Here is an 11382-nt window from a genome sequence, read left to right as displayed (position 1 = left end):
GCCAGAGCATTGTGGAGCATTTTCTTGTTCTAAACGCCGGACCACCGAAAATAGTGCTTTTCACAAGTAAGTCTTAACATTACCGTACTATTGGTTGTATTTTGTGAATAGAATATTATTACCAGATAATCGAAAAGGAGCAAGGATATTTGCTATTTCTGTACTGAAATCGTTGTGAAATGCTGTTTACTGCATCAGCCAGTGTTCACCCGGCATGGAGAGGTGGGGTGTCTGTTCGTGTGTCTGTGCGTGTGTCAATCATAAATTGTTTCTTCAACTTATTAAAATATCTTACTATTTCTGCTTCATTATTATATTTTTAGTGTGCGATTTATAAAATACATTATATCCTTTATATCTTTATATCTGGTCACTTTATATCTTATATCAGAATATTATATTACTGTTAAACCTACAATGGATATTAAAATACGGCAAACCATGTCTCCTGTACCATAGCTACATGAATGACCTTTGCAGCAAAAAAAAAAAAAAAAAAAAAAACGTGTGAAAATCAGTTCAGTATTCAGTGAGATATGATTAATTTAATGCGCTGACAGCTCATTTCACCTGCCATTCAGATTACACTGAGCGGAGCGGAGGACCGATTTAAGATGGCGGCTCCAATTCTCGTCCGTACCAATAGGCTGTAGCGGTCGATAGGGCGTCTACCTATATGATGTCTATGCCTATACGATCTAAAAAACAACAACGAATAAAACGGTAGACTAGTGGGCAGTGACCCTTCGGGACATTTAATTTAAAGTCCCCGTGAACCGGAAGTTGCAAACGATTTTTCTCCAGTGCTGTGACGTATTTCCAAGTGAAACGGAATATTGAACAGAGGGCAGGGTTTTACTCTAGCGCTCCTCCTCTCTATCTCTCGCTCATAGCAAACTAACGGTTTGAGGGGAGTGGTTAAGCGTTTCCCCACCCAAACTGTGAAACCTACGTCATCAGAAAAAGAAACCGTTCCAGACCGGAAGTAACTTTTCAGATTTTGATTAAAGATTACTAAGGTAAAACATTTTTTTAATATATATTCACTTGCACGGATTAATTGTTCACCACAAGACTAGTAATATGCGCTAACAAAGTAAATAGGTTCAATTTTGATTTCACGGGGACTTTAATATTCTTCAATAGCCTATAATGATCTGCCTGCATTGACACCAAAATGAGAACTGAATTGAGCTGAATGATGAAATCACGATTTTCTCCGGCTATGTGAAATAATTATTAACTTTTTTTACAACAAAAATGAACAATCACTGAATTTAGACTACTTAAGCTGAATGTGATGTTATTTTTATCCCCTATTTTCCTGTAAAGCTGCTTTGAAACAATCTATTGTAAAAAAAAAAAAAAAAAAAAAAAAAAGCGCTAAATAAATAAAGGTGACTTGACTTGAACAGAAAACTACGTGAACCAAGCATGTCCCTTCCGGTGCACCGTAATTTTGGGTTGAAATTATTTTTTTCCTTGGACCTGGCAACCCGGCTGCTCCCTCTGTGAATCGGGTGGAGCACGTTTGAACTTTTCTTTTAGGCTCTCTTATGTTTTTTGTTGATGTTTCTAAATAAGTAAACTAGCCCATAAATTGAGAATTAAGTTATCTTTGAATGAAGACCCATTCTTACAATTTGAACAGTTCTCACTGTTTGTAGTCTTTGTGTGACATAAGCTGATAAAGGTAAGATCTAACGTTAAAGTTATTGAAAATTGTTCGTCGGTGTGTTTTAGCTGTAGACTGTATGTATTTTAGTAACTGTGATTAGAGGCCAGTTTGCGACAGTAACGTTAAGTATCTTTGTGGTTTTCTCAAGTCTAGGCTACTAGGCTATATGTAACGTTAGTGCACTGCTAAATACATTCTCTGTTTTTAGCACATTTTCAATATGGATTTGGGATTTTGTTTGATCATCTCGAACAATCTGGGATAAATAAATATAATTTTGAATACATTATAATTAGTTCAGAGTAACAGAGTAAGTTAGAGTTTAACCTGATTTCTAGACGGACGGTTAGTGTGTTGCGGTAGAATTCAAAACGGGACCAAGACAATATTGTGCCGAAGATAACATTTTAAATTAACTTGCCTAAGGAAATAAGACTGAGATGAGTGATTATAAAGGTCAGCAAATAATCCAAATGAACGTGCTAATATACTTCACATGAAGCTCATTGTGCGTAAATACTTTCAATTGAACGTTGCTCAAACAATGTAGCACAAAAAGTTCTCTGCAACTGTTTCTGAGGCTGGATTCAGTTTAACATACTACTCTGTGTGCAATTTAAAGTAGTAGGCCTATGGTAGTGTTTCATTCTGAATTCAGCCTGGCTTGTGCTGTGTGGTGTAAAGAACGAACATGTTGTTCTTAACATGTTCAGACAGGTGAGTGAGTCGTTTGTGTCACACATTACTTTTAGTGAGCAGTATAGTTGTGTTGCACAACTGTTATTTATTTATTATTTATTTTAAATGAATCTTATCATAAAGTACCATAGGGGCACACTTTAGATGGTTCAATTCTCACTATTAATTAACTATTAACTACGACTGTTGCCTAAATAAACTACAAATTGCTGCTTCTTAATAGTTAGTAAAGTAGTTAGGTTTAGGAATTGGGTAGGGTTAGGAATGTAGATTGTGGTCATACAAAATAAGACATTAATATGTGCTTTATAAGTACTAATAAACAGCCAATATCCTAGTAGTATGCATGCTAATAAGCAACGAGTTAATAGTGAGAATTGGACCCTTAACTAAATAGTTACCGTATAGTGCAGTTTTGGTGTTTCATAAGTAGAATATTAGCTGGAACATCATACCATGGTATTGCCAGTACATTTAGTAGCCTACTGTTTTGTAAGTGGTATCAGATGTTTATAACGGGTGTGTGAGTCAGTGTCAGTGTTTGTTTCACATGACACATAGTTGAGAAACTAACCCTTTCTTCATATCAATTATTTTTAGAGAAACATTGATGTAATTATACATTTATTTGTTAGCTTAAAGAAATAGTTTACCCAAAATTAAAGTTTTATCATCATTTAAGCCTTTTTCAGAATGTCAGTTCAAATCAGATTTTTGTACATATATTGTTCTCAATGCGCAGGTTGTATGGAAAATTCTTCATGGTTCAGTGTTGAGTTTTCTACACTTTTTTTTCTGGAGACGGTAGCACAGAATAAAGTTGTTCATGCTAGTCTTCTACGTTTCTGCCACTGCTTCTCTAGACATAGTAGTCCAGCGTGACATCTACACATTGTCATATTGTAATACAACGTTGAAACTTTGTAAACCCCTCCATGTTGTTTTTGGCATTGGACTATCAACCCAACGCCATTGACATAAACCAATGCAGATGTTCCAGAAATTGTTAGAGCACCACGGGACACACAAATCGGATCTGAACAGTCGTGTCAATCATTTTGATCAGATTACAATCGGATACAGACAGTGTGTCATACTCGCCCTCATGCAATTCAACTCAAACTCATCCAAAGCTTCTTTTTTTGATCCCACTTTATATTAAGTGGCTTTAAGTACTATGTACATGTACTTAAATTGAAATTAATAATTTGATACAATGGAGTTATTGTATACATACATGTTTTTACATTGTACTTACATTTTAAAAATACCTGCATGTAATTACAGCTGTTATTAATTTATGTAATTACATTTATAATTACAATGTTGACCCTACCCTTGCACCTTAACCTACCCTTAAACTGACCCATTCCACTACACCTGTCCCTAACCTTACCCTTAGGGTTGGGTATCGGTTGGATTTTATCCGATACCAGTACCTACTCTGTATTTTTTAAATGGTTCCGGTGCCTACACGGTTCTCGAAACGGTACTTTAGAAAACGAAACACTTTGTCACACCCCTTTATTTACAGGGCCAAACTGGACACAATATTAACTTGCAATCTAAATAAGTAACATATGGTAATAATAAATAAACCAATATAAAATATAAAAATATAAAAAGTTCATATTTACATAATATCAAATAAAACAATATTATATCAAACAATGTAATTATACTGGGGATTAATAGAGATTACTACCAGGGTAATATAATATCGACATGGCTACAGGTTCCATGCAAAGCATGTCTGCTTTAACTAGTCATGTAAGTTATCTTGTCATTTACTAGTGAAGCTCTTAGCCAGTTTGATATTTCGTTCCAACTGCATCTTAGCTACGGAGCTTTGAGTAAACATATGAAAGAGAACGTCTCTAACCCATGTTCTCTGAATAGGGAACGAAATGCTGCGTTCGCTGCTAAAAACCTCGCTCTGCTGACAAGTTTCTTTTTCGGCAGAGAACTCTGCGTTAGTATAATATTACGAAATGCACTGCATTTCACGTGCATTTTACACGTGAAATGCAGCCAAACCTTGCAGCGTTTTGTCTTCGGCATCTTTATTAATCTCCTCGCTATCAGCAGACGTTCTGGGAGTCTCCCGCAGATTGATAATGGCTCCCGGATGATCGCAAATTAGTTCAAATCTCCCGGAATCTAGAGCGAGCGAGCAAGAGCAAATGCGTGCGAGACAGATCAGACTATCTCACGACCAATTCGTTCGAATTTGTACGAGTGATTAAAAAGTGGCTAATTCGTACGACCTCACTCGTACGAATTCATACGATTTATCTAAACCCACGTGATGGTTAGGTTTAGGGGCGGGTCAGGGGTAGGTCATTCTTACGAATTCATACGAATTGGACAATTCGTAAAATATGTACGATTTAGCAAAATTGTACTAATTTGTATGAGTGAGGTTGTATGAATTGTTACAAATTAGCCACCTCGTAAAATTCGTACGAATTCCTGTGAGATAGGGTAGGATCAGACAGTGCTTCAACAAACCGTATAGTGCATGCACGTCGGAGAGGGAGAGGGAGACAGCGAGAGACTGCGTGTGTGCGCCTCATGCCACAGACTCGGGTATCGAAATCAGGCACCGAAATTTTCATACTTATTTGGTCTGGTTAGTTACTACCGTTTACGTCAGAACCGGTTCCCTATTGGCACTGAGTTTCGGTACCCAACCCTACCCCTATCACACCTCAATAGCAGCAAAAGTGTTTTACAATACAACAGGAACACAATAACACGTTGTACTTATTTTTCGATGTAAGTACATAGTACTTAAAGCCACTTAATATAAAGTGGGACCTTTTTTTTGATTTAGGTGTTTTTGCGTGGAACATGAAGATATTTTGAAGAACTTTTCAGCTGTTAATGCAAAAGTTCAATCTGTATCAGTCATGAAAAAAAATCATCACACACTGAATGATTTTTGTTGTGATATTTTGTCAAACACACTGAAGGTAATTGGATAATTATTATTAAAATGCATTATTTAAAATCACATTTAAATGAATTATTAAAATGATTTTCCTCAAAAATCAAGCTGAAAAAAATACTATAGTGTTGCAAACCCAACTGCAGAAGTTTCCTATTGTTTGTGGTGTCATAACCAGTCAGAACTTTACACAACATCAAAAGAAGCAAAAAATAAAACAAATTTTACAAGAAATTTTGTGCACAACGGCTAGACTGGCGCGTAGTTCATATCTGTGTTTTTTTTTTCTTTCAGATGGGGTTAAAAGAAGAGAAGAAGGAAACATGTGGGACCATCTGCTTGAAATACTTGCTCTTCTCCTTCAATTTCCTGTTATGGGTTGGTATCTGTTACTGTCGTCTAATGCAGAGGAGTGCAGTGTAATGCAATTAAAGGGTTAGTTCACCCAAAAATGAAAATTAAGTCATTAATTACTCACCCCCATGCTGTACCAACCCCGTAAGACCTTCGTTCGTCTTCGGAACACAAATGAAGATATTTTTGATTAAATTTGAGAGCTGTATAACTACCACTTTGGCTCCTAAGGGACTGCCTCTTGACGGCCCAAAAAGTCAATGAAGAAAATGTTTAAATATCCCAAGTGACTACCGTGGCTCAACTATATGTTTATCAAGCGACGCGAATACTTTTTGTGCGAAAAAACAAACAAAAATAACGAGTTTATTCGACTATTTCTTTTCTTCCTTGTAGGCCAGAACGAGACTTCCTTATAGATTTCCACGACGCATGCGCGAGATTTGCGATCTGCTCACACCAGCTTCACTACTTCAGATCGCAATTCTCGCGCATGCGTCGTGAAAATCTATAAGGAAGTCTCGTTCTGGCCTACAAGGAAGAAAAGAAATAGTCGAATAAAGTCGTTATTTTTGTTTGTTTTTTCGCACAAAAAGTATTCGCGTCGCTTGATAAACATATAGTTGAGCCACGGTAGTCACTTGGGATATTTAAACATTTTCTTCATTGACTTTCTGGGCCGTCAAGAGGCAGTCCCTTAGGAGCCAATGTGGTAGTTATCCAGCTCTCAAGTTTAATCAAAAATATCTTCATTTGTGTTCCGAAGACGAACGAAGGTCTTACGGGGTTGGTACAGCATGGGGGTGAGTAATTAATGACTTAATTTTCATTTTTGGGTGAACTAACCCTTTAAGGCACAACAAAAGGGTTAAATATATCATATATTTTTCTATGACTGCTCCACAGACTTCTTGTTGCAAATTTGGCAGCCTTTGTTTGAACATTTTATTTTGTGGGCCTTTCTGAAAAAAACATTCCAATGCCCTAATAATATAAATGTGTGGCTACTGGATTCTAAACCTTAAAGAAATGCCACAATCAAGACCTTGAAGCAGAAATGAGTGAGAAAACACCTCGTATATGCCGCTCACAGTTAGTGTTGTCATGATACCAAAATTATTGTTTCGATACCGATACCAAGTCAAGTATTGCGATTTCGATACTTTTTCGATACTTTTCCTGAAAAGGAAAGTATTTCTTACAAGGCGTTTCATATGCACTTCCTTTGCATAGGTCTGTGCTCTTTAATGCTGTAATAACCTAATATGAATAAATCACTGACATGCACATGCTCTGATTATAATCATATAGCAGATAGATCATTTTGCTGATGTTTTGTATCCTTTAATTTAGCAGCTTGCAAATTATGCTATCTATGAAAGTTGTGGGGAAAGTTGTACACCTAATACAAAAATAAATGAAACATCTCCAGTTAACTAGCAGATAATTCATTTAGTTCGCTATTAAATAAGAGATCTAGCGCTAAAATCTGTTGTTGTTGTTTTAAATCAAGCACCACTCTTTTTCGCTGCTATCAGTTGGTTTGCGGCTCGCGCAGTCGCGCACCGTCTTCACACGGACGCGCGCTTCAAACTATTGCCGTTGCAGAGACCTCTGGATTGTGTTTCTAATAACTTGCAGGGGCGTAATTTGCGGGTGGGACGGGTGGGACATGTCCCCACCACTTTTTGCCAAGGTCGATATTGTTCCCACCACTTTTTAAAAGTTCTCGTGGCACTGATAAACAGTAGAAATAAATAAAACATCTCCAACTGGCAGACCAGTCGTTTCGTTCGTTTGTAAAATAAAAGAAGAGATCTAGCCCTAAAATACGTTGTGTTTTTTTTAAATCAAGTGATCAAAGTGCTCCTTGCCGCCTGCGATCGGTGGCGCGGTTACAGTGTATCTCGTGGCTCACGCACAGTCTTCACATGCATGCGCGCTTCAATCCATTTCGGAGACTGTTTCGGAGACTTTTTGTTCGTTCCGGTGCAGAGAATGTGAGCGGAGTGGAGCGGGAGCGAGCGGGGAGCTCGAGCGGGCGGATCTTGGACAGAGCGGTGAGGGGCATTTTTTAAAGGACGGAGCGTCACCCTATTTCCCGCTCCAATTTCGCTCCGCTCACACCACGAGTCTGACTCCACGTCTTTTCCTCGCCTAGCTCGCATGGTGTTCAGCATCCCAAGCGGGTCTGCAAGGGCAGATAGGGTTTTCTCTGCAACAACCGCATGAGTCTGAAGCCTCAGACATTGTCCAAACTTGTGTTCTTGAAGGTGAACTCTTTCTTTCTTTCTTTCTTTCTTTCTTTTTTTTCTTTTCTAAAAGTTTGACAATGTTAAATTGTAAAGTGCACTCTGCGCAAAAGTTCAGTTATACGAATTTTGGCCTAATAGTTCATTTAGCATACTTTTAAAACGTTGATGTAGCCTACAGTAGGCCTATTGTACATTTTTATTTATATTAAAGCCCATTGATTCGTTTAATTTTACAGCATTTTTTGTACTATTGATAAGCATAATTTTATTAGGCTATTTGTGCGCGCTGTGCAAACGTTTAGTTATCAAAATGTTGGCCTAATAGTTAATTTACTTTTTAAATTTAGTTTTAAAATGTTTAGGTAACACTTTATTTTACGACCCGCAAACAACTGTGTAAGTACACTGAAATTACGGTGTACGTTTCTGTAATTATACTGTACTTTCGTGTAAGTACAAGGGAACAATATGATAAGTTTGGGGTAATAAAGGGGTAACAAACAGATATACACCCTGCAAATAACTTTGTAAGTACACTGAAATTACGGTGTACGTTTCTGTAATTATAGTGTACTTCTGTGTAAGTATAGGGAACAATATGTTAAGTTTGGGGTAATAAAGAGGTAACAAGCAGGTATACAAGCAAATTATTTAAATAGTTAAAACAAATAACAGGTATCTATTCTGTTAATATATTCCAGGCAAAAATTGTACGTCTGTTGTTTATAAAGTGTATCACATTTCTGGCAAAATATATTCTTGTGCAACGTTACAGGGTAATTTTGACATCTGTGGTTTATATATATATATATACTGTGACAAAAATTAAATTTATTGGCTTTTCTCACTAGATTGCTTAATGTTAAGTCAAAATAATTTGTTTGTGCTATGATTTTAATTTAGACCGTACCATGTGGTAATTAGTACTTACCTTATACCATTGAATTGCAATAACACTTAAATGTAAGTGCAAATATACTGTGTAATTAAAACGATTTTTTTAGAACAGTATCTTTCTCTGCAATTACAGTGCAAATAGTGTTGTTTCGTATTGCTACATAGTAAGTAGCTTTGTTACCCCCTTGTTCTGTGTAGTTACAGGGTAAGTGTAACTCCTGCGGGCTGTAAATTAAAGTGGTGTTTGTTACCCCTTTATTACACAAAACTTAACATATTGTTCCCTTATACCTACACGGAAGTACACTATAATTACAGAAATGTACACCGTAATTTCAGTGTACTTACACAGTTGTTTGCGGGTCGTAAAATAAAGTGTTACCTTAGGCCCATTTATTCGTTTAATTGTACAGCAGTTTGTGTGTACAATGGATAGGATATAAGCCAATTTAAATTTTAATCATGCGCATTCCGCAAAAAATCAGTTATCAAAATTCTGGCCTAATAGCCTAGTTAATTTACTTTTATGTATATTTTTGTTTATATAAATTTTATTCATATTATTAGGTCACTTTATTCGTTTAATTTTACAGGACTTTCTGTAGGCCTATAGCATAGGCTATTCCACTGGACATGTTGTAAAGTCGGATCTATGTTTTATTCACGTGTCACGTGATTCATTCATTTATACACATGTCCCACCCACTTTTTATAACAAAGTTACGCCACTGATAACTTGCAATGTATAACTATCAGACCGGCCCTCGCGGCCTCGAAACACCACCGGCCCACCGGGAAAAGATCCGACTCTCCTGATTGCCACTCCGCTACTGACAGGCGGCCACTGTATCACGTGTGCTCGCGCATGCAGCCGTCTCGCGGTAGTGTTTGTCTCATGACAGTTGCAGCTTCTTTGCTGCGTGCGTGAGGAGAAACACAGACGTTCATAGGGAGAGACTGTAAGCGTGCGTGGCACACACCAACATTAAATACGTCTCTAACAAATCTGGGTCGCGGTCATTCATAAAAGTATCGATACTAATAAATTTAGGTATCGTGAGGTTTTTAATTTCCGAGTATCGCGATACTTTTGAAGTATCGGTGCACCGTGCAACACTACTCACAGTGTAAGGGTCTTTCCTTGGATAACACGCTCAGGCATACGTCTCTTTACATTAATAGGCTAATAATAATGTCTAGTGCGGTCGCTGTGATAAACCTACCAACGTCCGTTGCCATGATTTTTGTAATGACTGATTGCGAGAGAAAAAATCTAAAAAACTAAAATGACGTTTTAGTCGCATAACATCAGTTAATGGAAACAGCGTCATTTTGCAGTTTTTTTTATCGACACTTAGAACAAAATCGCAAAAATGTTGTGCGAATCTGTAATGGAAGTGTGTTCCATTTCCAATCTGAAAATTGACTAACTTTTCAAAGTTATATTGTGCAACAGTTGTTTATTATACTAACCATTCAACTCCGGATTGATTCTGGAATCTTCGTCCTCCAACTCATGCTCGTTTCCAACGCATGCACATATTCAGACCAAGCTGGAGGAGGAAGGGCTATTTGCACGCGCCTCCGTTGTCAGTTTGAGAGAGAGGGGGAGAGAGAGCACGCAAGCTAGCTGCGCGCAGCTCTACAATAAAATAACATTTTACCCATATAGTTTATAATATACAATTTTACCCATATAGTTTATAATTTTACCTAAATAGTTCAAAAAATGTATAAATAAAAAAAATCTGAAAATCAATCCTTGGCAGTCTGCATTGATATTTTGGCACAAATTAATGAATGTATAGGAAACACTGACAGATCCAACTGGAAGCGGTACATTGCCATATTGGATAACTCTTTGTATTCTTCTGCTACTGTAATCCAAATTTCAGGCAGTGTGGAATTGGACAATTTAGTTTAGAATGTTTATAATGTTTGTAATGTTCGACCACTGTGCCATAGCTGTCAACATTGAAAATAAGTGAGATTTCCAGGAATCCATCCCCAAAGTAAGGGATTTTTTTTTCTTTTACACGATTCTTACCCTCAAACTTTAAAAATAAAGCACTAACCATTAAAAGTATAAGGAGTTTATAAATAGCCTACATATGTGTGAGAGAGAAAGAGACAGTGTGTCATTAAAAATAATGTATATACTGTATATATATATATAATAGAGAATGTTTAAATACTCTAATATCAGCTTATGAGGGAATCCGACGGGCTTTGGGGAAACTGAGGGGGAGTTAGTGGTGCTTCGGAGGCTGAGTGCAGGAGGGAATTGGGAGAGGTCTGTGCACCTTTACTGATCAGAGCGCGCACTGACACGGAGTAAAGCCTTTATACTCGACGCGTCCGCACAAGCGCGGCTAAAATGACGCCTTGGATGCACAAGACCGGCAAGACCTCATTTCGCATGGCTGTGTACAGTTTTTTTTATGACAGCGTGCGCGGCGCCACGTCTGAGAATGAACGACTTCAAGACGAATCTATACGAGCTTGTATGTCTCACACAATCAGAGCGTACAAATAAGGGATATTTTATG

The 11382-nt window shown here is 37.4% G+C and overlaps 1 protein-coding gene across 1 annotated transcript in view; it reads left to right on the top strand.

Moving 5' to 3' along the window:
- Positions 1-1471: 1471 nt before the first annotated feature.
- The window catches only part of cd151l (CD151 antigen, like), a 69752-nt gene continuing 59841 nt past the window's right edge, over positions 1472-11382 (top strand). The window contains exons 1-2 of the mRNA XM_039681834.2: positions 1472-1693; positions 5622-5705. Of these exons, the coding sequence (XP_039537768.2) occupies positions 5622-5705 (84 nt within the window). The 5' untranslated portion in view covers positions 1472-1693. The remainder of the gene's footprint in view (positions 1694-5621; positions 5706-11382) is intronic.

The sequence above is a fragment of the Pimephales promelas genome, chromosome 10, assembly GCF_988280905.1.
Source record: "Pimephales promelas chromosome 10, fPimPro1.hap1.1, whole genome shotgun sequence".
NCBI classification, from domain to species: domain Eukaryota; kingdom Metazoa; phylum Chordata; class Actinopteri; order Cypriniformes; family Leuciscidae; genus Pimephales; species Pimephales promelas.
The sequence above is the reverse complement of the archived record's forward strand: the minus strand, read 5'-3'. Positions and strand labels throughout refer to the sequence as shown.